The sequence below is a fragment of the Brachycentrus maculatus genome, unplaced genomic scaffold, assembly GCF_059751285.1.
Source record: "Brachycentrus maculatus isolate JH-2025_06_01 unplaced genomic scaffold, ASM5975128v1 h1tg000115l, whole genome shotgun sequence".
NCBI lineage: Eukaryota > Metazoa > Arthropoda > Insecta > Trichoptera > Brachycentridae > Brachycentrus > Brachycentrus maculatus.
In genome coordinates this window covers 1,339,890-1,367,418 of record NW_028280868.1, presented here as the reverse complement: position 1 = coordinate 1,367,418, position 27,529 = coordinate 1,339,890, and the positions used below count along the sequence as shown (strand labels likewise).

Below are 27,529 nucleotides of genomic sequence, written 5' to 3'. Positions count from 1 at the left end.
TTATTTATCAAGATAACACTTTATATGATGCAGTGCTCTATGCACCATCGGGTACGGATAAAGTTTTGAAGATGTAACTTTGGTTCAAATATTAGGTTTGTTATGATTTCTATATACTATTATAAATACGTATTTTATGTTTATAAGACTCTATAGTCTATTATCTATATCAGTCTATTGCAGCGACTTAAGTGAACTAAGGATCTCCAGAATGGTAGTCCAACGTGCTTGTCACTACACTATGAAGGTGGAGACATGGCACACACACACAGTGTGTGTGTGTGTGTATATATTAGAGTGGGCCGTTGACATATGAAAAAAAATTAGATATCAAAAACTAATGGGTCTAAGCATTTTGGATTGCACATAATGTAAAAAATATTTTAAAAAATATTCCATACTACTTTAGGTCTACAATCAGAGCTCAAAGTTTTCAAAAAAGTAATTTTTTTACACTTTACCAGCCGTCATTTCGTATTTTAATAATATAGACAGTCAATATACTTTACTCAGATTTAACAATGTTATCGGATACCAGAAGCCACATACGGGACCTGGACACACTCATCAAACCAGTCTAACCTAACCTTTGATGCACATTGCAGATATTCTCGTAACGAAGTGACCGGTGAGGTGCGCGTGGCGCTGGAAGGGCTCAGTGTGGCCGGGGGTGTGGAGGTGTGGGGAGAGCTGTCCCGCCAGAAGCGCCCCCCGGAAGAGCTGCAGGAGCTGCTCCTGTCCCTCAGCTACTTGCCTTCGGCGCAGCGACTCACGGCCGTGATTCTCAAGGCCAGGAACCTCCTGCAACCCTGCCCTGATACCAAGGAGTCTTTCGGTAATAACCGTCAACAGATGACTTATTATTTGTAATACTTTTTAGAATCTGATACTCTTTGGGTAAGGTCCGTAAATCTTCACCATATTTTGAATTTATCCAAAGCTTTGTTCACAAATGCTGGATTCGCTTCACGTTTTCACTTAACCCTTTGAGGACAGAATAAAAAATATTTTATTTAACACATTTTTATTTCTAGAAATTATTTAAAAATAAGTGTAAGTGTGAACAAAATTTTACTGAAAATTGTGCACACAGATTGAAACAATATTTATCCCCCAACAAAATTAAAAATACACATTATGTGCATGGTGGTTAGCAAAAAAGACCATGTTTTATAAAGTATAAATAGAAGCATTTATTCTTGAAAATATGAGGTAATACTGTATATAACACTACTAATTTTTAGTATTATTATGAGTATAACTCACCTGTCATTATGTTTATTTCGTTCAATAACCTCACAAAATTGATACCAACATGAAATCTATACAAGCACTATCTCTGTTACATAGGCAACACATATTGCACTATGGTTTTAACTAGAAACCTGTAGGCACTTTCAGAATTCCGCTTTAAAAAGCAATATCATTTAGTCATAGAAAATTATTAAAAACTCTAATTGTAGTATAAAATTTTATTTTCTGTTCATTTATTCATAAATTTTCTGTTCATGTAAGCCAGCATTGATTTTTTGTTCTCTTCCCATGCGCCATCTATCCATATTAGCACTGACATACTAGGAATTTTAGCAAAGCTGCACGAATATGGCAAATAAACACAGCAGGAGATAACTCCTAGTCGGCGTCCTAGCAAAGAACGCAATCTAAGAGTTATCTCGTAGTTGGCAGTCAACGTGTTGTTTCAAGTAAGAAAGTGACTGATTTGAAGGATCGCTTTATAAACTGGAAACATTATCCATCTTCGACATGATTGATAACAACTCGAATTTTGGAAAGTTGTATATTTGTCTCAAGTGACAACACATGGATATATAGTTTGTTGAGGGTAAACTAGAATGTATCTACCGAGTTCTTAGAGGGCTCTCTTAATCCTTACATATGACCATAGAATTGTATGAAATCCATAAAAACAGTTCATCAAATTCTGTTTTTCACATAGGGCACTTGTCCACTACCCAGAATTTTACCGTGTGGCAGTCCTGTTTTGAAAAATGAAAGCGACTACGACAATAGAGTGACCGAATTTACGCGCAACGTGTTCACGCACCGATCAAGAGCTCCGATCAAGAGCTCCGATCCAAAGAAAGATGGACAAAAGCACAAGCCAATCATCGTTTTAAAACGCTACCTGACGTGCCGGACGATAAATTTGGCGTAGTGGACAAACGCCCATAGTCTTCAATAGAGTAAATGTCATGAACTAATGTTCGAGTAAAGACTATGCAATATTTGGTAACAAATTGCAAAAATGTAAACATGTTTCAAATTGTAATATTTCACATTTGATACATTTTTTTACATGTTTATAATGAAAATTCCAGATCCGTTTGTAAAAGTTTATCTGCTGGTGGCCGGCAAGAGGGTGAAGAAGAAGAAGACAGCGAGTTGCAAAGACAAGGACACAGACAACCCGGTGTGGAACGAGGCCTTCACCTTCAGCTTGTCTGCAAATAGCATTCAGGATGCAGCTCTCGAGGTACCTGAATAAATTATGTTTTACTGAATTTACACTAATATTTGAGGATATCATGTGACAGGCTTAACACTGTTAGTGATTTACTTGTTTATTTCAATATTTGTATTTACATAAGTAAATTTCGTGACAAAGGGACATGCCCTTTCTCTGTAACTCGTATTGCGAAATATTGATCGTAAAGGGGGCAACTTTTTCACATTTTATTATGCAAATTACTCATTATGAGAGGTTCCACTGTACTTCTGTTCAGTAAGAAAAACATAATCAATTATTTTCTTTTCAGTATCATTAACTTGCAGACCATACTGATCGACAACCAGTTTGAAATTATTAAATTCACCAGAAATGAAAGTCCTGAAATACAGTTTAAGTTCTACATTACATATAACGCACCATCTTTTTCTTGTTATTCAAATTTATATACAAATATTATGTCAAAATAAATCAAATTAATAATGAGTACACAGGAGTAAAGAATGTCAAGGAGCTGTTTTGGACTGCCCAAAATAGGGACACTTTCTCAAAAGTGATAGTCAACGTCTGGGGGACCCGACACGACACATAAAGAAGAAGAAGAATAATTAAAAAAAGGGTTTGGTAAATATCCATAAAATGTGTAAATCCTCTCTTTCCCTCCAGGTTTGTGTTTCCAGCGGTGGGCAGGCCGTGGGGTGGTGCTGCGTGGGCGCCACGGAGGCCGGCCAGGAGGGGTTGCATTGGTCCCAGATGGTTCAGCAGCCCAGGAAGGCCACTGCCATGTGGCATACACTGAGATAAGCTACATTCCTATGTTATTCACAATCGTAAGTTCTCATCAAAAACTACCGGAAAGGACTCCTTCATAATTTCTACGGGCAGAGTAATAGCCAAAGCAAAAACAGAAAAAAATGTTAGTACTATTTCAAATCTATAAATTCATTAAAGATTTTCCAAAGACGTTAACAATGGTCACTATGAATAATATATAGTAATAAATAAAACCGTATAAGTAACTAACTAAAAGTTAGTTATACGGTAATAAAACCGTATATTATAATATATCCTGTCGATTTTAAATAAAACCTTATATTAAATGTCCTTTTGACATCAATGAAGGCTCAAAACTAAATTATGATAATTATACAAGGTTGCGAGTGTTTTTGCCTAGAATTTTCACTCATGAATTAAATGAAATTATAGTAACTTTGAACATAAAGAGTAAATCCACTCACGAGTAGGCATAGGCTATAAAACTAAAAAAGTTGAAGCCTGAGTAGGGTCATAATAATCGGTGTTGCATAAGCCGTAGCTAGATTTCAGAGTCACTTAGACGTTAGGTAATTCAAAAAAAAAAAAAAAATGTTTTTGAGATTGTTCTTTCTCCTTCTTTTACCTCTATTTGCACCCAAATGGTGTATAAGGCACCATATCGCATTAACATGGTGTACACAACCATACTGAGGACTTACGATTTACAATGTTTCACATTAAATAACTCAAATCAAAAAAATATATATCGTATTATAAAAATAACAGTATTTTTAATCAGTGTAATATTAGTTTGAGGTATGTATTATTATACCATCCGTCTATAAATGTGTGTTATTTCATTAAAGAAAATATTTAAGCACACAATGAATGTTATCTTAATATAAATTATGAACTTTCTAGCTATTCCTTCAAATAAATCATTTTAAAATAATGGAAAAAAAACTCTTTTGATACCGTTCAATACATGTACTGGCATAATTGTAAATTTCACATGTAACCCAAGCCAATCTTATAGCATTTCTGGTCACTTGGGAGATGTTACGGTTACAAAGTGCCCAAACTGTGCTTTGTGACCATATCGGCCGCTATTGTGACCAGAAATGTTTCATGGACGGTTACAAAGAAAAAAATGGTTATTAAATCATTACATAGGATCAATTTTGAGCTAGTTATACTAATATTTGATGCCTTGCAGGAAACCTGCAGACGCCTTGAGTTCACATTAGCATGTGAGATTCATTGTGTTTAATATAAAAATGTTTCAAATATGTTCATGAAAATTTGAATTGTTGAAATAGCTGAAAAATATAGCAAAAACCCGAATAAACACTAGCTCGAAATATTCAAACGACAAATTATTCATCACAGTATTGCAAAAATAATTGAACAATTTTTATTACTAAGACAAGATCTTATTATAAATTAATGTTGTATTATAGATATATTACGTGATTCTATTTAAAGGCCTTTTGTAATTTATACATAAAGATTATTGTCCTTTCTTCTTAACTGTATAATTCTGGCTTATTGTGTGTATATTTCAAATAATAAAAAAATGTCTTCTCACACAAGAAATAATAATCGGCCTTGCATCTATCGCTACCTTAGGATTAAAAAATAATTTTCACCTTTTACAGACTCCAGCAACATTTTTTATGGTGTACCTAAAATATACTGGTAAATTATATTAAAATTTTAAGATAACTGTATATTTGTGTATGCAAAAATGTTATTTAGTCTTCAAATTGCTTCTTTACAGTCAATACTACATAAATCTTATATAAATGGCTATTGTTATTCTATCACATATATCCTACTTTTAACATAATTGAATATAATTACGACTATTAAATTTTTAATAATACTTAAGGATATGAAAGCACATTTTACAAAACAATTACAAAACTGTTTTGATTTGTGTGTACACAAATTAATAAATTATGGTGTTATGTATTTAACTTATTTGATTCAGATTATATTGTATCATGGAGAAGTTCAGGGATTTCGGAAAGACATATTTAACATAATTTAGTCGATGGACAGAGACATTTCTCGACATTTGACTATTTTGCGTAACTTGCTATTTTTAAAATATTTACCCATTACTAAAAAATACAAGTATATGTATCCATTTTTTAAATCACGTTTTCTGTATATGTAGGTACCGATACATTTGTTCAGAATAACATTTCAATTATTAAAATAATTAGCGGATGAATAAAGTCTGGCACGCATACAAAATAAAATTTATATATTATTTTCACAATGATAATTTATAAATTAATATATGTATAAGAGATTCATATAAAATAAATTGACAGTATTTTTCGAAAATAAATAGAATTTTACATTAAAATACAAAACTATTAATATATATCAGTACATTTTAACGACAATAAAATGAGTATTAGGTGAATAAATATTGAAATACCTTTAATGTTGGTTCTATTTTCATCTTGAATAAAAAATTAAAAAATAATAATATAAATATGCACAAATTCTTAAGACATTATTCCCATGTAATACGGTGGCAGGTGATATGGTCAAAAAGCACATTTTCGGTGCTCTGCAACCATAAATGACATACGGGACTTTATATCACCTTTTATAATTACAAATGAATTTCTTCTCCTTTATAATATAAACATTAAATATATTTGTTAATCAATCATAAAAAAAATTGTAAGTAAAATTGTTGACGAAGATTTGTTTTTAATGTTTATTTATTATAATATTATAATGCAATAATCGTCCATTTCATAAAATATATCAATTCATAATCACATTCATTTGGAAGAAACTCTGTAATAATTTAAGAATATATTTATATTCATACATTTTCCAAATAAAAACTTTCAATTAGGTCTCAAATTCAACATTGAAGCCATTCACAAGTTCATATGAAATAATTTATAAAGCGGTTACGTATTAATCTGCAAATGATAAATTATATTGATCAGAAAAATGTAAGAAATTCTTTACCAATACTCACATAAAGTGGTGATTTTATTTAATTTAAAAGTCGCATAGAGTAATATGACGGACTGAATATTCACTTTATAAATGTCTATTTAAAGTGCCAAAAATGTTTTCAGTGTCGTAAGTAGATGGTACCTAGCTGATAGCATCAGTACACCATCCATTAATACATACCTTAAAGCGCTTATTGATGTACTTAATCTAAGAAAAAATGTCTACTGTTTACATACATGTAACGAGTAAAATCTTCTCAGCTAACTTAATCGTTCGATGTATAATCACGTAAATTTTATATCATTATTATCGGTGTGAACATTTAATATTGTAATAATTTTAATTAAACCTTAAGATGTATAATCAATCTCGCCCTTGGAAGGCAGTTTTCGAGTCTTGGCCCACGAAACAAATATTTTGCTAGATCTAAGATCTAATATAATTCACTATAAAAAGCTGATGTACTTCGGACACGTCATGAGAAATGAAAAATATCGTCTTCTCCACCTAATCATACAAGGAAAGATTGAGGGGCGAAGAACTCAAGGACGCCGAAGGACATCATGGCTGAAAAACCTACAACAATGGTTTGGCAGAAGCACCAAATCTCTGTTCCGAGCTGCAGCATCTAAAGTGAAGATAGCCACGATGATTGCCGATCTTCGTTAGAAGTGGCACAGAAAGAATAAAAATTATATCTACACACTAAAAATACATTATCGTCCCACAAATACAGTGAAAGGAATGAGACCTTAAATTTTGCAATCTTTTCAATTTAAATAATAGAACTGATATAAAGATTGATATGTTATAATTTAACGCAAAATAAGTAATGCGGCCCATGACGAAAAAAAAATTGTCACTCCTACTACAGGTACATAGATCTTAATTGGAACAAAGTTATTCGTTCCCGATTAAAAAATATATATTATAACACTGGGTTTCTGATACAAGTGAATTTATATTAAGAAATTAAATATAAATAAATGTTCTATTCTTGATGTCTGGGTGTAATATTTATATTTAAAATATCGATGTGGTTATTCCGTTTACATATATATACTGTGTATTAAAAAAAATTAACAAAACTATTAAAAATTTATTCCTCTTAAATTACTTGAAATTACATACATATTTAAATAATTATTATCAATATAAGAATATAAAATGAAATGTATGTCGTATGAAGTTTAAAAAAAATTGTAAAAAATGCGCAGTCAAAACATATTTCTATCGGATTGTAATTAAAAACTTAATTCAAAACCATTTTTATAAAACAACCAAAAAACGTGTTTCACAAAGAGAATAATAAAATGATAAGATGATTTACAAAATATTTGTCACCAATTTTGCATATATTATATTAACAAGCAAAAAATAAACAACCCTTTAAATTTACACAAGAAATGTTATTAAAAAATTTAAAACATATTTATCCATTTGAGAGAAAAACACACTTTTAACTAATATTATATACTGATGAAAAGTAATCTATTTTTTTCTCTACCTTTTCCTCATGATCAATGGATACAGCCTATACATTCTTTTTTAACTCAAATAACACAGAAATAATATCATAATTAAACTAATTTCTTGCATAACAGATGAATCAAAGGTAAAAAAGGATTGAATGATTTCATCATGCTTGTTTGGACCACAGACTAGAAAAAAATATAAAAGTTTGTGTCCAAAACGTTTTTTCACTATTATAATATAATAATTAAAACTTTGATTTAAAATTTTAAAAAATGTTTTTTCATTATTTTAAAACTGAAATACTTGCCTCAATAAATAAATTTCATTACCGCTGTTTGCATGCAAGTATTTTTGTTGAAAACAGATTTAAAATAGAGACTGTATAAAATAAAATAAAAACACAAACTTGATGATTCTAACCATTTATATTTTTGGTACTATGTATTATTCTAACTGATTTCAACAAATATCATGTTTTCTTCAGGGATAGATAATTCTAATATGTCCATTCTTAAGTTAAAAAAAATTACTGCAATTTCATTCTCCATCCTTAAATAACCAGATATTTTAATTGACCGAACTGTTCCAAGTGGCCTAGTTACAGAGCATTATCAAGAATTTATATCAAAACAATCCCACAGTCTAATCCAGTAAATATATCACAAATCGGGATAAGATTAAATAATATCCTCAAGCCTGTTTAATTAATGTTTTTATTTTTTTATCAGAACATCGAAATGACACACAAAAAACAGAAAGAAATCAAATATATTTATGTATACATATAAGATTACCAGAAACCCCGTAGAAAAATAAATGTTTATTTACTCACTGTATTTACAAATAATATTGTGTATTTAAGTATGTATGTTGTTCACAACTACAAAATTCAATAAATCATATACAAAACAAACTTTTATTTCATATGTATTCCTTCAAATCCCAATAAAATTTGTCTTAAGTTTGAGATTTTTATCGCAAGAGGTGGTTATCACATGTGATTTGTTTAGTAAAGTCAATTGGTAAATGAAATCAAAGAATGATACAGCTTGCCTCCACTCCTTAAATGTAACAGAAGACCAGTTGTATCCCATTAACAGTTTCATTTCTCTTGATGGGTTATCTGTGGTTTTCTTATTATTAGAACAATGGCGGATGTTCCTCATTTGCTATAATAGTTTACCTTATTACATAATCGGTCACAGTCGAATTGTAATCCCCTCGTTCTCAATACATATTGGAGGCCGAAATAAAGAATTAAACATTTTGAATACTTATATGCAGGGCTTTTTTCCATATAACGGGGTGGAATGGAGTTCCGGTATCTTTTTTCACGGATAATTTTTTTTTTTTTAAATTTTCAAAATGAATAAGACCATACAATGTTTGCGCTACGTAATTACAATCTATATACATATATAAATAATTCATCAAAATGATAAAATATGGTTTGGAATGAATATTTAAATGATTTTTGAATACATATATTTTTGTTATAAGCTTGACATGAAGTGAGTTCCGGGACCTTTTTTGTTTTAAAAAAAGCCCTGCTTATATGTATAATATTTGGTTAAGGGAAGTAGGTATATGTAATTTGTTAGGTATTAAAAAAATACTTCCAAAATCACATAAATATTAGGTGTGGAACAGGAAAAGAAGATAATTGCATTCAAACTATGTATGTATCTATTTATTTGTCATATTACATATACAATAGACTACATATGTACATTCCAATATTTTAAAATTACTCAAATTATTTTTCTATGAACAGTCATGGATGTTTAAATTTCTTCTGTAAAACAAAAAAATTAAATCCTAAGGTGGTTGTAATAAATAAAAAAATTGCCCTAGAGTGCACCCTACAGAAATGGTATCAAACAGTTCGATTTCAGCTTTAAAAAAAGACGGTTAAAAATCACAAAAAACAGCTGCATACATACTTGAAAAAACCTCACACCACGACTTTTGGTGCGAAATTAAAGTGAACATATTTGTCAAATTAATCATAGACAAAATACAGAAAGATACAACTTTTTTTTTACATTATTTATATGTAAAATAATATTCACTATCTAGAAAAATATTTTAAAAATAGGCACATAGTCCATTGTTTTATTACACTGTACTAAAACTCCCCATAGACTATCTCTATCAGTTTCCTTAAATACACTGTACATTAATGTGTTTACGTTTAAAGCTTTAGTAGGGTTACTAGAATTTTTTAAAGTATGAAATAAATAGATACATTTAAACGAAAGACCAGGAAAAATATGAACATTAGCAATGACAAAACCTTCCCATGATTTGAAAAAAAAACATAAGAACATAAATGTATAAAATTATTTTGCCTTGGATTTAGAATATAACATACACAATATGTAAGGCAAGTTTGTACTTATTAACTATGTACATTGATGGTAATCTATTTGATTGGATGAAGATTACTTTCCTTTGATGGTATATTTGCTATAAGTTTTTGTAGGATCATATGGCTCCCATCGAGAAGCCGGAAATATGTGTTTATTCCTTTCATACCAGGATCTGTAAATTTAAGACATAAAAAATAAAATTAATACATATTTTATTTATAAAACATATTTAATATATTTCATTGCAATATAGCTAAACAAATAAAACTTTTGTAATTTAAGTTTTACATCGTAAATACCACTTTTGCTTAAATCTTTGAATGCATCGAAACACGTGTCACAGAAGTAAAATTAAAAATGGATAGATTTTATCACAAAGTGACTGCCAAACCAATGAAAGAAAATATAAACTTATTTTTAATTGAAAATAATTTAAAGTAGGCTTTGATCTGAGAAACTTAATTCACTAAATTAGATCATTTGAGGTTGATGTTAGAAATTTAAACATATGTATAAAGAATGCAAAGCTAACTAACTACCTAGCTAACCATCACGCCAATGGTAGGCAGAGAGAAAATAATGCCATACCACTCTGTCTTTGCAAACATTCTCCGCCTATATTGTATTTCAAGATTTCAAATATGAAAAAATCACTCTTCCCTCGTATTTGCATACATTGTATGCCTAGAAAATATTGCAAATATGTATATAATTTTGAAGAGGAATGTTAAAAGCAGCTAAATCTTCAAATGTTGCCAAGTAATGAATGATCGGGAGTTTCATTATTATTGATGAAATAATGTCTTACCTCAACAAAACTTTTCCAGCGTGCGAGTCCTGTTTTTCTTGCGTGGCATCACTCATCAATCTCACATCATCAGACACGTCAAATTGGAATAGGGGTCCACTCTTTCCTCGGGCCTAGAATTGTGAAATGACTATGTTGCATTTTTTTTCCGTATAATAATAATTGCAGACAATTTATATAAAGCAATTTTACTAGCATGGAAATATTGTCAGCTAGAGTTCCAAAAATATTTATTCAATATTACCCTGGACTGGAACCTTTCCTTCATGTGTTAACAATCAAGAAAACAGTGTGTTTATATGATGCAGTGCATATGCACCATTGGGTGTGGATGAGGGTTTGAATGAATGAATGAATGAGAGTTCCAACAGGATAAAAAAAAATTAAGGATAAATAACCATTTTTTTGAGACATTGATCATGAAAATAATGTGTTATTGTTCTAGAACAATTTTACAAAACCTCTTTCGTTTTAAAACAGGGAAAACATAACATTTATGTAAATCAAAAGCAAATTAATACTTTACACAATATATTACGAACCTTTGTAACTATGAAGTCATAGAAAGTGTAGTGGTGAGGTAAAATCAAATCTTCCTTAACATACATCAGTTGGTCCGCTGAAACTGTTTTTAATTCACTGAACTCTGGTCTCAGCGTGTCCAGACATCTCTGCAGGAACTGATACACTGAGTTACCTGGAAGAAACAAACAAAATCAACTCTCCATATAAATAGTACTAGAATTGCGTGAAATTAGGTTAGGTTACGCTGGGTTGAACACAACCTAACCAGGAAATACAAATAGTAGTGGAAATCATTGCAATAACATAAATTTATTATATCACAGGAAATAATAATTGCTTACTTCAGAACTCAAACCCGGAATACTGGGTATTTATCCCACTACTCTGTTTGCTAAGGAACGTGTTAACCGAACAGTGAATTCATTCACTGCTTCTGTTATTTTGTTAACAAAAAATACAAATTTCTTTGGAAACAACGGGACCATCAATTTAAGTATGTACGAAATATGTGAGTTTTTTTTAAGCTGCTTGAATTTTGAGTGTTTTTAAAATTTTTGGTCCCCTAAATTTCAAATAAAGGAGCTTCACTGTACAATGTATTAGATAATAGAATATAAAATGATAGTCAATAAACATGACACTGAAATAATAATTATCATAGTGGTTTTGCAAAATAGACTGGAGTGGCAAAAAAGGTGTCATTACCATAAATTTAAAAACATAAATTAACAATAAAAAAGGGAAATCCTGCGGACCTTTCTTGAGGGTAACATTCCTCCTGTGTCCGGAGCCGTCCCAGTAGCTGAAGGTGACGGTTATCGGTTGGTCTTTGAGAGTTGCCTGCGTCATGGCCCACTCCAGCCGTAACTCTTCACGCAACTTCAAGTCCGCCTCTTCCCGATCCCGATCCGGTAAAAAGGAAGTGTCCACATCGGGGTTCTTCTTTATTTTCTTGGCCGCCTATCAAACAATTTCAAAAGAAATGAGACACACATTGGAATCTCTCAGGTAACTGATAACTCAGCAGTAAAATTATCATAAAATGCTTTAATTATGTACTGACACAATCTGTACTTGGTTCTATAGCCGAACGTCGCTAACTGCAATGATACTCTGTGTCTTGTATTCATACAGTGGCTTTAATTAAAAATATTGTTTATATTTGATTTTTTTATTTTATTATTTTGTACGTTTCTACAAAATCTACAAAATATGTTTTTAAGTGAAATTTTAATTTATTACATGAAACATGAAGTACAAAAAAAGTTCTTAATGTATTAATGTTTCACTAAAGTTAAAAAATAAAACAAATATCCACTTAACACAAAAAAGATATGAAAGTATTTAAATTATAAATCATAAATAATCTTGATAAATAATTTTAATGATACAAATTCCTTTTAATTTTCTTTTTGAATTTATTTTAATATTCCTCCATCCTCATTCTATATGTAGAGCTTATTAAATCCAAAATCCCAGGCGAAAATGTTTGAATCATAATAAATAAATATAACTCACGAACCGGTTCAGTCTGCTCTCTCCAACTGAGTTTCTTATCTTCGAGACTGTCGTCCGAATCCTTGCCATCATCATCATCATCATCGTCGTCATTGTCATCTTCTACAGCAAATGACAAAGCTTGAATCTAAAATACATATAAACACTGATTAAACTCCATTTATAAAAAATCTTCAATGACCCCTCTCCAGACCCAAATTCTACATAGAACACCACGTTACGCAGGTACAATTTTGTGGCGATTTTATTTTGTTTAAACTCCATTTATAAACACTCTTCATTGACCACTCTCCAGAACCAAATGCTACATAGAACACCACGTTACGCAGGTACAATTTTGTGGCGATTTTATTTTGTTTAAACTCCATTTATAAACACTCTTCATTGACCACTCTCCAGAACCAAATGCTACATAGAACACCACGTTACGCAGGTACAATTTTGTGGCGATTTTATTTTGTTTAAACTCCATTTATAAACACTCTTCATTGACCACTCTCCAGAACCAAATGCTACATAGAACACCACGTTACGCAGGTACAATTTTGTGGCGATTTTATTTTGTTTAAACTCCATTTATAAACACTCTTCATTGACCACTCTCCAGAACCAAATGCTACATAGAACACCACGTTACGCAGGTACAATTTTGTGGCGATTTTATTTTGTTTAAACTCCATTTATAAACACTCTTCATTGACCACTCTCCAGAACCAAATGCTACATAGAACACCACGTTACGCAGGGAAAAATTGGTGGCGATTTTATTTTCGTTCTTACAGGGTAAAAAGACTTTTATATTTGTTTCACCCAAAATTTTTTAATCCCTTACATATCCCATTGACAATTTTGTAGGACTTTATTTGAGTATATTACTAAAAAAAAGAGCTAAGAGTTTTAGAAATGAAGACTCTAAGAAGCGTATCTGGCAAGAGTCTACGATACAGAATAAGGAACGCAAGAATAAGATAAATCGAAGATGTCGTTAGGTGGGGAAAGTAACGAAGCAGACAATGGCATCGCATGTGAGGAGAATGGTACCATCCAGACTCTTTCATATTGCACTGGCAGACCACCAAAGAGATGGATTGACAGCTGGGAATCAACAATCGCAGGAGGCTAATCCCTCTTAAAAACAGGCCACAAGGCCTACACCAAGCAGAAGAAGAGGAAGATATTATTCAATAGAAAGAATATGCTGAAAACATACAGCAATAAAATATGAAGAAGCCATAAATAGTACATATTCATAACAAATGATATTTAAAAATAAATTATAGTGTAATGCAATGGTCGTTATTACCTGTTGTTTTTGTTTATTTTTCTGTGCCTGTTTAGCTTCGATTTCTTTTAACCGTTCTTTGTCTTTTTCGGCTTTCTTTTGAGCGAGCTTTTTTTCCCTTTCTTTAACAATATGTTCTTGTTTTGCCCGCATTTCATCGAGAGTGACCAAACCAATGGTCGAACTTTTAAGTTGCTGTTCCACGGCATCGTAATGTGTAGCAAATTTATTTTCTATATTGTGAATTCTGAGATCCTCTTCTATTTTCTTTTTCCTCAATTCTATTTCTTGCTGTGCCTTCTCGCGCTTCTTCATGAGCTGCATAGCTCTGCCAGCTTCAGAAGCGGCTCCCTTGTAATGTGCCATCTTTAAATTGTTTAACTGCTTCCTATATTGTTAGATTGACGTCAGGAAATCAAAATAATATAATAATGCATATAAACATGCAAACACATACAATTACAAATAAAAACTAACAAAATCCTTGATAAAAATATTGACAACCAACTACGAAATCTATGCACCGTCTGACAATAAACGACAGTGTTGACTGTATATAAATTCATAAAAAGTATTGATAGTAAATAAATTAAGTACCTACTTACACAGTACCGCTATTTAGACATACGCGCGAAGAGTGACGTATTAAAATTTAAAGGGCGTAATATGCTACCTCAAGGGTTTATACTATCGCTCAAAATAAATTGCATAAAAACCATGAGTAACATGCGCACCCATTCGATAGTAAACATGTAATATTCCTTGCAACTACAAAATTCGTGCTCCGTCTAGAGCTAGAGTGATTCGCTTCTATTTGCTTTAACTGTGAACATACTCGTATAACAACGCTCACATTGGAGAAATTGTAGTTGCTCGAAATGTCGAAATAGTTTATGACGTTCATATTTGCTTTTGTGTGGGTAGTCGGCACATTATATTCATTGAGGTACAAATAGACACGCTACTAATAAAGTATGCTTTTGAGCATGCTTAAGACAATCATAAATACTTTCTAGCTGTCTACATTATTTGCTTAAGATAAGCATATCCGTTTACATACATCGATACTAGCGAGCACACCCCTTTCACTCTCACTGCAGGTAGCTTCCTCAAAAATCGAACGAATGTCGATTTTTGAGCATACTTTAAATGAGCATGCTTATTTCTATAAAAGTACGTTCATACAAGCCACTAAGTGAAAATCGCTAAATTTTTGCATGCTTTTCTGCTAATAATAAGCCTGTCCATCTAGACAGAAAAAGTACGATCGGTCTTATTTTTGGACTTGTCCAGCAATAAGAGATCTTCGACAAGACACTTCATGGGGTGTGCTTGTTATGGCGATGTTTGCTTTCCTATACTACATGATTCGCCCTGTAAAATTCAAAGTTCAAAGAACATGACTGAATTCATAAGGCTTACAATCTGTCATAGGTTGGTTTAAATGATTATACGCGTATAACATTTATTGTTGTACTCATGATTGACAAGCACACTATACAAAATTTGAATTTTTATTTATATCCTTCTATTGACACTTCCTATCAAATGCGAGTTCTCAGCAGCATTTGTGGCTGAGTTGAGAAAGTTTTTTTTTATTACAAGGTATCTCTAGGAAATGTATGTGATAATATTTCTAAATTATTTAATATAAATACGAGGAGATGTTTTGAAAACATCACTTGAAATTTTCGATTAAGTTTATAGTTTGACCAGTATTTTATTCATAATTTTTGGACACACTCAAAATATCAACGGCTCATAGGTAGGTACTAGTAAAGTTTTCATGTGGTAATTCGCTTATGGTTCTTATCAATATTTTTTTTCCATTTAATGTAGTCTATGGCTAGTAATTTTCGCAATATGGAAGGGTATCGGTTTCGGGTATTTTCGTGATATTAATAATACTTAGTTCTTTTACAATTCAAATGTTTATTTATTTAAAGGTTTTAAAAAATGATATATATTACCTAGCGTTTGAAGGTTTTTGTAGATTAAAAAAAATATTCACGTATCCTTGATATAAACGAACAATGGGCTTGAAGATGGGTTCCTCGGACTTACCTTGCACTGTTAATTTGTCTGAAAAAGATCAAGATGTTATTAATATTTCCGATCTCGAAGAAGGAGAAATACACGAAGCCAGCGATCTAGATGACATATCCGATGTGTCTACGGAGGAGGAAATGCTCTTGAGGGAACGAATAAAGTTTTTGGAGAATTATAATTACGCTCTCGGTAAAAAAGAAGCGAGGCTACGTTCTAAAAAGGGTAAGAGATTTATTTGTATTTTCATTATTCAGGGTACTATTAGAAAATAATCGTTATTATGTTTTAGATTTAAAAGTCGGCGGTGTAAAAGTACGAAAACCTAAATTAAAACCGACCTCTCGCGTGTCTTCGCCCTTGGCTAATCTCGTTGTGATCGACGATGCTGACGATGAGACCCCGTATGCAGTTTTCAAGGGAATACGAAGCACAGTAGTACGTAACACATCGAATACACCGAGACGGCGTAAAAAGACTCGGACTAGGAAAAGTTTGACACGCAAAATCGTCAAGGGAAAATCCAAAGTAGCACCCTTGAAAAGTGTGAAATCCTCTTCCAGCGACTCGGACTGCGAAAACACCTTACAAAGGAAGCGCATTCTCAGGGAAGCTGTCGGAATACCTAAACACAAGACTGATAATTCATCGCTCAAAACTAGGTTGTTGCATTTAATTAAAGGAAGTAACGCTCACAGCGTCGATCGAAAGTCCCAAGAGGTCACTCCAAAGGAATCCTCCGAAGAGATAAGCTGTCATCCTTATCTCGACGCAGATAAAAGCTATACAAATGTCATAGAATATATTTCCGACAATGACAGATTAAGCTGTGATAAAAAGTCAGCTGAGGTCGGACGTGATATAATACATAGTAAGGTGACTGATTTGAATTCTGTTTTGCCAATAAATCAACCAAAAAATCAAGAAGTTACTAAATATGGATCCGTCACGAACACCTGTACGTCGGACGATGATGCCGAAACATTACGGCAACTTGCGTTGAATTCTAAATCTATTCGCAAACCTGTCACACTCCCCGTAGATAGTAATGTAGAAAAAACGTGTAATAAAGTGGACGAAATAAAGTTACAAGGCGTAACATTGGACGATAGTACAGATAGCGATACTGCAGAATTGAGAATGATCGCTTTAAAGTCGGCTATTATGAAAAAAGCAATTGAACGCAAAAAACTCAGGAAAGACAATAAAAAAAGAATTTTAAAACGTAAACGTAAATCATTATCCACAATTTTTTCAGATGATGACATTGAAAACATTAATTTATCTTATCTTTCTAACGAAAATAATACGGATGTTGAAACAGTGGATATGGATATAGACATTGAACCTTGTAAAAGTCCACCCATAGAAACAGATGTACTTGTCGAGCCGGAAAATTCTTTCGGACAAGGAGCTCCATCCGGAGACTTGCCCGGTGACTTAGGATTATTTAATGACTTCCAATATTATGATAGCAACAATTATATTCTTAAACCGATGAAGCAGGAACAGTTTCCTATAAATATTTCCAAAAAATTAGATGACGTAGACGAAGAAGAAGAAGATGAAGACATTTTAAGGGCGCAGTTATTGAATTCCATAAGTAAAAGTATTTCCAAAGAATGTTCTCTTAAGTCTTCCGAAGCTCCGCCGTCCACCGCCCAGCCCGCGGATCAACCTGATCAGTTGAAACCCGGTGATCTCTCCGATTCCGGATTGATCATTAAATTAGGAGAATCTGATTCGGGAAGTGAATGCGAAACGACTAAAAACTTGACCAAAATGCACCAGAAATTAATGCAGCATTCCGAGTTCCAGAAAAATCTAGACCTTTACCTCAAGACTGCCCGGTCGCAATTTGAAAGTAAAACACCGATAGTCAAAAGAGACCTCAGTTCTTTAGCCAGGAAAGATACACCGCAGGTAGTTATTGCCCGATTGCAAAAAAATATAACGTTGATTATTCTATTGATACTATATTTATTATTATTTTCTTTTGCCAGGCTGTTAAACATTTGCCGGAGGCTGATCAGCAGGAATACAGACAGTTGGTCAAGCGTATGTCCGAATTGAAAAGAAAACAGGCTTTGAAAAACTCGGATCTCACGCAGAACAATCTCAAAGTGCCTGTATCTCCCTCGATCAGTAAACCTTTGGCGTCCAGTAACAATATGAGGATTGTGCGATCAGTATCTAGCAAGAGTCAAGCAATTTCGCCTGGGAGGATAATTCAAAAGGAAAATAGCCACGCGGTTCCTAGTGGCTTAGATATGCAACTTGATTTAACAAAGTTAGTTGATAATTTTATTAAATTTGTTAGAGCGTGAAATGGTAATTCCTATACTTTAAAAAACATTATTTATATTACACCCAATCTGCAAAACTATGGTACCGGTTACTTTTGATAAAAATAACCAGCAGATAACATTAAGTGGAAGGTAAAATATTGAATTTATAGTGCTAAATATATTCTAAGAATAATTCCTAGGATTTTTTTCCTAACAATTCCCATCTCAAGTGTCAATACGTAGCTACTAGAATTGATAACAATAGTCAAAGTTTGATTACAATATCCAGATTACTTTGAAGTAATTTTGTATTGAAGATTTAGAAATTGACTAAATGATAACATTATTCTAAAGTGACATTTATTTCTAAAATGGTACTTGGGCTGCCATCTGTGGTTGGATTTAAACACTAAAACCGCACTTCAGATTATTTTTCTGTTTTACCCATGACATTTTGAAAAGAGTGAAAGAATTTAAAAATAAATGTTTTGTATACTGTTAGTAGTTGTAAATATAATAAGATGTAAATTAAATGTAAAAAATAATTTGTATTAAATGTATGTATGTATGAAATGTATGTATGAAAATATAAGCTAACTAAAGAAATAAAATATTCTGTATTTAATGAAAAAGTTTGTGTTACGTCATCGTAATGATGCTGTCTAAAAAATCCATAATTCTGATAAAGAACATGTTTTCTGGTCTGAATATTTTCTTTTTGAGAAAATATGTTGCTTATAGCATTGGCTTCGATAATTAATATTTTTTAAAGTAAAAAAATAAAAAAAACATTTTCCAGATACAATTTTGCCCCAGAAACTCACTCCTGGACAGATTAAATAAGAAGAGGACTTTATTACATATGTTGTTCAAGAAAACTTGTGTATTGAAATATTGAATGTTTTAATGTCGAGGATAGCAGTACTGAGTGCAGGAAATTGTGTGTCCTTTAAAATGAAAATATAATAATGCCTTTTGCTATGTTGCAGGAGAAAAATAGCGAACCAGGAGAAGGTTGTCAAACAACTGCAGGATGAATCCGTTGTATTACAGAAGAAGCAAGAGGCATTGTACATTCAGTTAAAGGCGGTTACGGCCGCTTGGAGAAAGTCCCACATTGCTTACAACGATAACCGGAAAACCCTCAGCAATACACAACTCAAGCTAACTTGGCTTAGGAAAAAGCAGCAGGTTTTGCAGAAGAGGTAAGCAGCAAACATGTGATTTATTTTAAGATTAACAGAAAATATAAGGCAATATGTATGATGCTATTGTTGATTATTCCCATTTGAGGAAATGCTCCTTGCCTAAGAAATTTACCTTGCAGACAAGCTTCTAAAATAGAGGAGGCTTTGCGCAGTATTTCTTTTAATTAAAATAAAATAGAAATCATATTGCACAGGGTTAGTTTTATTCTATGCAAATTTTAAATCTCCATTTGTGTTTGTGGTCTCTTACAAAAGGTTCAATTCAAGTAAAAAAAAAATAATTTCAGGATTAACATTTCCCCAAGGACTAAAGTAAACAATACATTTTCAATTACAATTCATCAAGACGTTACTTCTCCTGCTGCTAAATCTTCTGGGAATCAAGATGTTCAATCTTTTCCAATAATTGCTCGTCAAGAAGAGAATCAATTTTGTAATAGTACTGTGATAAACCTACCTTCAACCGCTCTAATACTCGCCGCTAAAAAGACTGAGATAGAAAATAATGCAAAGAGTCATATGGTTTCAAACAAACCAAACGAACCAAATAAATTATTGATTAGAAAAAATGAAGCACCTAATACTATAGAAAAAAAAGCTGCTAAGCATTTAAATAATTCACCACTTTCAAATACCGATCATAATAAAAAGAGCAAACCAAATTATGAAATTAGTATTTCTGATAGTGAATCTCCCAAATTGAAGGTACAAGAACAAGCGGAATTATCAGCTTCAGTAGAAAATAAAAATGATTTTCAATTAAGATTGAAAATAGGTAAGGAATCACCTGAGAAAATTAACACTTTTAGTGAAACAAAAGATTCGCATCAATGTTCAGAAATAAGTGTAACTCTACATTCTTGCGGTGAACCTGTTGAAAGTAAACATAATTCAGAAAAAACAGTGGAAATTAAGGAAGAATCTGAAAAGGAAACATTAATTGATCCCCAAAAAGATATTGTCATCCATCCATCGGAAAATAATCAAATTAAATCTTTCAAAATTTGTGCTGAGAATGATGTCGTTGAAAAGAAAGAACTTTGTAATTTAGAAGTCAAATGCATTATAAAAACGGAATCCATTGTAATGCACAAATCAGACTCGGTGATTGCAGATAATGGTGCAAGTAATTTAGTTAACGCCCAATTAAATTTGGTTGATAGTAAGGATTCATTACTCGAACATTCCAATGATGAAGGATGCCCCCAAGATTACATATCACCTCTTCAAGTTCTAAAGGCCAAGTAAGTTGATAAGAAATACTAAATATGGAATGTGAATTTTGCATGTAACGAACGTGAACGATAAATTGTTTCATATGAAGATTATTTTTCATCTGAAATAAAACCAGATTATTTTTGATAATACACAAGTAATTGTGTATTTACAAAGGAGTTGAGGGAATATACTAGAATATTATTTTACATCTATATAATCTGAATATCATATTGGTAATAGTGATTTTGCATGAAATATTTTGTCTCTACTTAGTAAATATTTTACATGCATAGAGGGAAAAATAAAATAATTACAATCAGAATTTGTTCTGATACCATCCCCAGTATTGCATATTTTTGTACGTTGGCACATTTTTCTCATATTTTCTGCTATTTTTATGGCAAAAATGCATTCCCTGTTGAAAAGATTTTCGTATTATAGTAAAAAAAATGTGTTAATGACGCAAGAGATGAATTAAGCAGAAACCTTTCGTTGGAAAAAAATAGTGAATTTTTAATCTCTTCTTACAATTTTGTTAAGGATACGTTAAATTATGCACATTAATATTGCACATTTCTTTTAGCTTTTATTTAAAATGGTATGTTTTTCAGTTGGCCTAAAGATGCTCAGGCCATATTCTGCCCATTTGAAGTTGGAGGAAGCTGCAAAGATCCGGAATGCAAATACTTTCACCCAAAGCCATAGACAAAATACAACACAGTCCTTATTTTACTTTAAAAGACATAGAAGACCTTTCTGTTACCAGTCCTTTTCTTTCTTTTTCTTCCATTCCTTCCATTCCTTTCATCATACATACTTTTTAATACTCAAACAATACCTCTATTAGGTGGAAATATGGCATTCATCATTGAAGCGGATGTTATTATGTGTAATGTATAAAATTTTAATTTACTTGTTGTGTGCAGATAATATCTGTCTATAAATTGTGTTGATAACATTTCATAATATCTATTTAAATTCGGGTTACTTATTTTCTATTATTGAATACCAATTTTTAGTAAATGCATGAAATTTGTCAAGGTAATATTATAGGTATTTCATATTGAAATGAAACATCTATCGTTCCTCTTTGTATGAAAGAAGATGGAAGTCTGAGCATCCCAGGTCTTACGACTTTGCATTTGATTGACTTTATACCACTTTATACTTGTGACCGCTTTATACTTGTATAATGCTTACCATTCTGCCCATTGAAAATCCATATTGCATTAATTCTTAAAATCTGTCTATGTGCAAAGAAACTTTCACATCAGAACGTTACACAGGTGTTTAAAGTGATCGCTTAAGCCATCCAAACGCCAGGTTGTAAGCCCTGGGATGCTCAGACTTCTATCTTCTCTCATATAAAGAGGAACGATAGATATTTTATATCAATTTGAGATACCATTAATATTGACGTTTCATCCGTAGGGTGAATAATCCATTGTCTGATATAATGAATAATATTAATATTGTTATAAGCCCTGTTTTATAATCATTGTCAACCTTTTTTTTAACACACTGAAAAGCGTTTAAAGAATGCGATTATTTTACATCACTCGTTTAGGAAAAGTTAGTTAAATATTAATTATTTACGCTAGTACAAAACCAACTGTCAAGCCAACGTCTCTTGAACAAACAAGAGTGTAGAGAAATATAATCATTCCAGATTTCTACTTATTGTTGGAGTTTTATGAAACTTGGGCTGTGTTTGCATTGACTGGTTTATACATACATGGGATATAGAGCGATGGTAATTAACTAGATGAGGGTACGATCAGTCTAAACTCTTTATATGGACTTTTTATTACAAGGTTAAATATTAACGGGTTCTTTGAATATGAGTATATTGTCCATTGAAAATAATTTATGTGATTATTTTAACATATAGTACTATTCTCTATAAATAATTTACAACACAGCAATTTTTTCCCTAAAATTACTACAATTTTTTTATTAGGATTTTTAAATATGATTTTTTTATTTTATATTAATGTTGGTAATAGTCATCAACATGCCAGGAAAATTCTACCCCACCCCCCCCACTCTGTAGGTGGAAATATTGGGGCAAATGTATTTATTGTAAATAGGTCTCCAGTCATTTCGAAGGGGAAAGTATGGTTATGTTATTTTTATATTTCTACTAACTCAAAACTTCTTCCTCTCTCATGCATGATTGCATGAAACAGTTTCAGGATTCGAAACTTATATTTTTGTGATAGGAGTTACACTCTCCACTATTATACATATTGGCAATTATAATTTTACTTCTCCAACTTATTTCCTTCGATTTTTGACTTGCATCTGTATGTATCTGAGGTTCATAAATTAGTTTTATATGAATTATCTTTGATATGATCTTATTTATACATTTTATTTAATTTATATAACTGAGAGGCGATCATGGCGACAGAAAAATATTAAAATAAAATCTCCAGAGTATGACTTACTAATTATTTACTTTTATACACATACCTACCGGCTATGTATATCGATTTATCTAATTTTCATACAATGTTTTGAGTTTTTTTTTTATTATTCCTCTAGCGGCCGATTTAACAAACGAAAATCACCGTGAATCTCTTCTGCGCAACAGCTCAAACTTGACAAATTTTTTAAGACAGTTAAATGTTTATCATCTTTTATTGCCGCCAAGATCGCATCTCTGTGCTTGTTGAGTTCATGTGTTGTATAGGTGTATTATTATTACAGGTGTAAACACAGAATTGGCAACATATCAAACATGTGTTTCCCAATATGTGTTTTCAGTTGGTGTACGTCAGACTTGGTGGGTTGGTTGTTTCACTACTGCGGCCCGTTGGTAAGTGAATAGTCATTATTTTAGTGTATTATTACATTGAGTGAGTAATGAGTGCACATTGAGCCCAACTTTTCTGACACCAAGACACTAACGGACTTAAAACTTGTGTATTTGTAAATACATTTGATAACGTGTTATGTAGTAATATATTCTAATAATAAATATTATTTGATTAAATGTGATTGTTTTTATTTATTTACCCCTCATTGTTATTTCTTAACGCTACGTGCAGCGCAGTCAAGGGATAACTGGAGAAGAGTCATTGCTTCTGCAAGGGACACAACCCTCAGCAATGAGGAATAAGACGGAGAAGAAGTTATTTCTTATACCCTATCACTTTTTGAACTAAAGGGCTGTTTTTTTTACTATGGATTTCCATTGGATTTGTAGTTATTATTTGCCCTATGATCCATAAGGCTTATTTTATTCAGTAAAAGGATTTTTGTTCCATCTAAATAACTTTGTGTAAGGATAGCATAGTCGTCTGTGGCCTATTCATGGGAATTTTCTCGCGAATATCTTTATAACTTATGCGAGGCATGGGCTGTTTGACGTATGAGAAGCTGAAGAGGGTCTTGCAAAATAGACCAGAGTGGCGAAGGGGGTGTCGTTTGTTGCTGCAGACCAATCGACAGGATTGAGACAAAAGAAGAAGAGCCTTAGTGATAAGAAAACTTAACAGGAGAAAGGGGACTGTCACCTGCTTCACAACGCAATGCCAGATCTTCCGTTTCACTTCTAAAGTGTTAGGCATTTTTAAGTCAGATTTTGATTTATATATTTTTTAACCCTGTACTGACTTTAGTGCGGATGCTACTGTCTCTCTCGATACATTCCTTTGCCTTATCACAGCTTTGATGTCACTGAAGTCCTTATTCAGTTTCTTGCATCGTGCCTTGAATTGTTGCCTTACTACGCTGAAAAGAGAGCAGTGCACTAACAAATGAGGGACGTCTTGAGGTGTTACACCGTCACATGGACAGCTGTGCAATAATTGTAAGCAATAAAGGTAGGTCATGAACCTGCCGTAGATTGTGAGAACTTATGTCTGTTCATAACCAGGGTGCTGTAAATTCTTCGAATCAAAACCATCACAAATATTCGGAAAAAAGACTTATAATGCTGAGATTACCAATCTTTCAATTTCAAATTTTGGAGTGCCATTCCAGATGTATATTGACATGGTTAAATTGTAAAATAAGCGCATTACCAGAAATGCTCATCACATTGGTATGCTTCACTTTACTGATATAAAACAACCTGCATTTCAAAATAAACCCTATTTTTTTTTTGGTTTTGAAATAACCAAGGCCCTGATCTGCCATAGGTATATGGAAAATGTAATAAAGCATGTGTATTTGTCTTCACAAAGTAAAACTTTACTTTTAGCTTGTATAAACCTATACGAGTATCAAAAAAGACATTTCAATAGGTTGGTATCTTCGTGCTGTATTTACTCCGTTTCTACCAGAAACTGGTCATGAAATATAATGGTTAAGGAAATACATATACGTTTTTTGTGACTTAAAAAGAATTTCATCGGAATCGAAAATTAAGGAGTTTTTTTTTAAATTTTTCACTCTTTTGATACAATAACCTTTAAAATCTGCAGAGTAATGTGGTAATAATAAAAAAACTACTCCATCCTTATGATGAAAATATTCTGGGTACTCAGTAATCAAGTACACTTTCTAAAGATTACAAACATTAATTTTTATTAGTTACACAAGTACTTTTTGTTCGGACTAGGAACAGCTGCATTTCATTTGTTGGGTAATATATCCGAAATTAAACACGGTTAATGGATTGAATTATATTTTATTTACATATATAATATGTAACGCGTTTCGTCTTATTAGGACATTATCAAACACTGACAAAAAATATTTACGAAATGTCCTTATATACTAACAATATTTGCTATTATTAGGTCTAGGGGTACATATAAAGGTGGGTATTTCAGTGGGTAATGTGGATTTCTATGAAAGTTAAGATTAGCATTGCTGTCTGCAGTTACAATAAATATATATTTAATTTGCCAACATCGAAAAAAAAGTTAGATCGAGAAAAGTTCTTTAAGGTGGTATGGACATGTGAAGTGAATGGATAACGAGGGAATAACTAAGAATGTATATTTGACAAATGTGAATGGGAGAGTAGAAAGAGGAGGCCTTAAAAAGACTTGGCATGACCAGATCAATCAGAACCTAAAATCTGGTGGTGCCAGAAGTCTATGCAATCAGAGGGCATGTATGACTAGATGTATGGACGTGACAGCTAGGAATGTATGTCAGGACAGAAAAGTGTGGCATTCTATCATCTGCCCCCGCCCCTATAGAGAAAATAGCTTGATTCAATTTAATTTCAATTCACTTCAATTTATTCAATAATAATTAATGTATACATTACAAACTAACGTTTAAAGCGTATACATTAAAAACAAAAGTAAAAAAGTGAACAAGAAGACTTTTATTAAAGATGTAGAAGAATCTCGCTTCGGAATACCCCCTCAGACTCATGGAACAGATCAATATTCGGCGTGGTGTTGTTCCATGTTTAAAATTTTTAGCTTAAATAAACATCAAATTGCTTAGTTATTCATTCGCTTAGTCATATTTTAAAGTTGATTTTACTTTTGCAATAACTTCTTTTTCTTTTATATAATCATAGAACTGGGCGGATGTCACTTAAAATTTTTAATGACAAAATGTCCGCCTCCGTAGTCTAATAGTCATCACGCTCGGCTACCATTCTGGAGATCCCGGGTTCGATTCCCAGTGGGGGTCAAATTAATATAAGTGATTTTTCACTGTAATATTAATTCAATATTACCCTGGACTGGTACCTAAAGCGGAGGGCTGATCACTTTTCCGTCATGTATAAACGATCAAGATAACACTGCGTTTATATGAAGCAGTGCCCTATGCACCATTGGGGTGCGGATAAGGGTTTTATTATATTATTATATAAATAGTATGGATTCAATGGTTTCTACCGACATCCTATTACGTTCGTCCGTCCGTATTTCCGCATTTTGTCGAAATGCGGGACAAATATGGGGCATGTAGTAAAACACGACGGGATAGTTCAATACGGTGACAGTTCCGTATATACGGGACGTATGGCAACCCTACTCCTAGAGGACCTGTGAACAGATCTTAGGGAAATTGCGAAATTACTTGTTTAAATTATTTTTGAATGACTTCTAATTAATTCTTTGCTTTGGTTTATTTAGGAGGTCAGGTGTGCAATTAAGTATTACTTTTACACTCATTTAGAGGAAAAAGTAGGTTTAGTACCAAAACATCGGATTTTACTTAATGACCGGTTTTTAAGTGGTCATAAAATATGGTTTGCATTTATTTTTTTACTTATGAAACCGATTTAATCAGTCATTATCTCATCATCTCATCATTCGATGAATTCATCACCTCTTTGACCTGTATTTAGAATCAAATGGTGCATAGGGCACCGCATCAGATCGACACAGTATTATCTTGATCGTCAATTATGTAAAGACAAGGTGGTCAGTCCTGCGGTCCAGATCGGAGAAGAAAGGTATACATTTGAAGGAATATGGATGACATATGACGTACGTAAAAGAGCTTACGGTGAATGATATATTTAGGAAAAGGAGAAAAGCAGCAATGGCTATGGCACTCGAGATTGCATACCCGTTCTCGTACTAGCTATTGTAACTTGAATACTGCTAATTAGTACGATTCACGATTCGATTACAAGAAGTCAATT

General features: G+C 32.3%; 3 protein-coding genes across 4 annotated transcripts in view; 2 read left to right on the top strand and 1 right to left on the bottom strand.

Annotated features, from left to right (window-relative positions):
* Positions 1-3,787, top strand: part of LOC148309927 (synaptotagmin-5-like) — a 72,869-nt gene extending 69,082 nt beyond the window's left edge. For both annotated transcript variants that reach the window (XM_088259297.1, XM_088259298.1), the window contains 3 exons: positions 606-835; positions 2,340-2,494; positions 3,134-3,787. In XM_088259297.1, the coding sequence (XP_088115423.1) occupies positions 606-835; positions 2,340-2,494; positions 3,134-3,271 (523 nt within the window). In that variant the 3' untranslated portion in view covers positions 3,272-3,787. The remainder of the gene's footprint in view (positions 1-605; positions 836-2,339; positions 2,495-3,133) is intronic.
* Positions 3,788-9,356: 5,569 nt separating this feature from the next.
* On the bottom strand, positions 9,357-14,743 carry LOC148309926 (protein FAM50 homolog). The gene is made up of 6 exons (XM_088259240.1): positions 14,220-14,743; positions 12,921-13,043; positions 12,154-12,358; positions 11,416-11,570; positions 10,874-10,986; positions 9,357-10,237 (listed from the first exon to the last, which is right to left on the bottom strand). Exons 1-6 carry the CDS (start codon positions 14,562-14,564, stop codon positions 10,138-10,140), a joined length of 1,041 nt encoding a protein of 346 aa, XP_088115366.1. The 5' UTR covers positions 14,565-14,743; the 3' UTR covers positions 9,357-10,137.
* A 1,292-nt stretch (positions 14,744-16,035) lies between these two features.
* Positions 16,036-21,791, top strand: LOC148309925 (uncharacterized). Its single transcript, XM_088259292.1, has 6 exons — positions 16,036-16,469; positions 16,537-18,167; positions 18,248-18,534; positions 19,522-19,737; positions 20,028-20,984; positions 21,570-21,791. The coding sequence occupies exons 1-6, from the start codon at positions 16,232-16,234 to the stop codon at positions 21,661-21,663; spliced, it is 3,423 nt and encodes a 1,140-aa protein (XP_088115418.1). The 5' UTR covers positions 16,036-16,231; the 3' UTR covers positions 21,664-21,791.
* Positions 21,792-27,529: the final 5,738 nt, after the last annotated feature.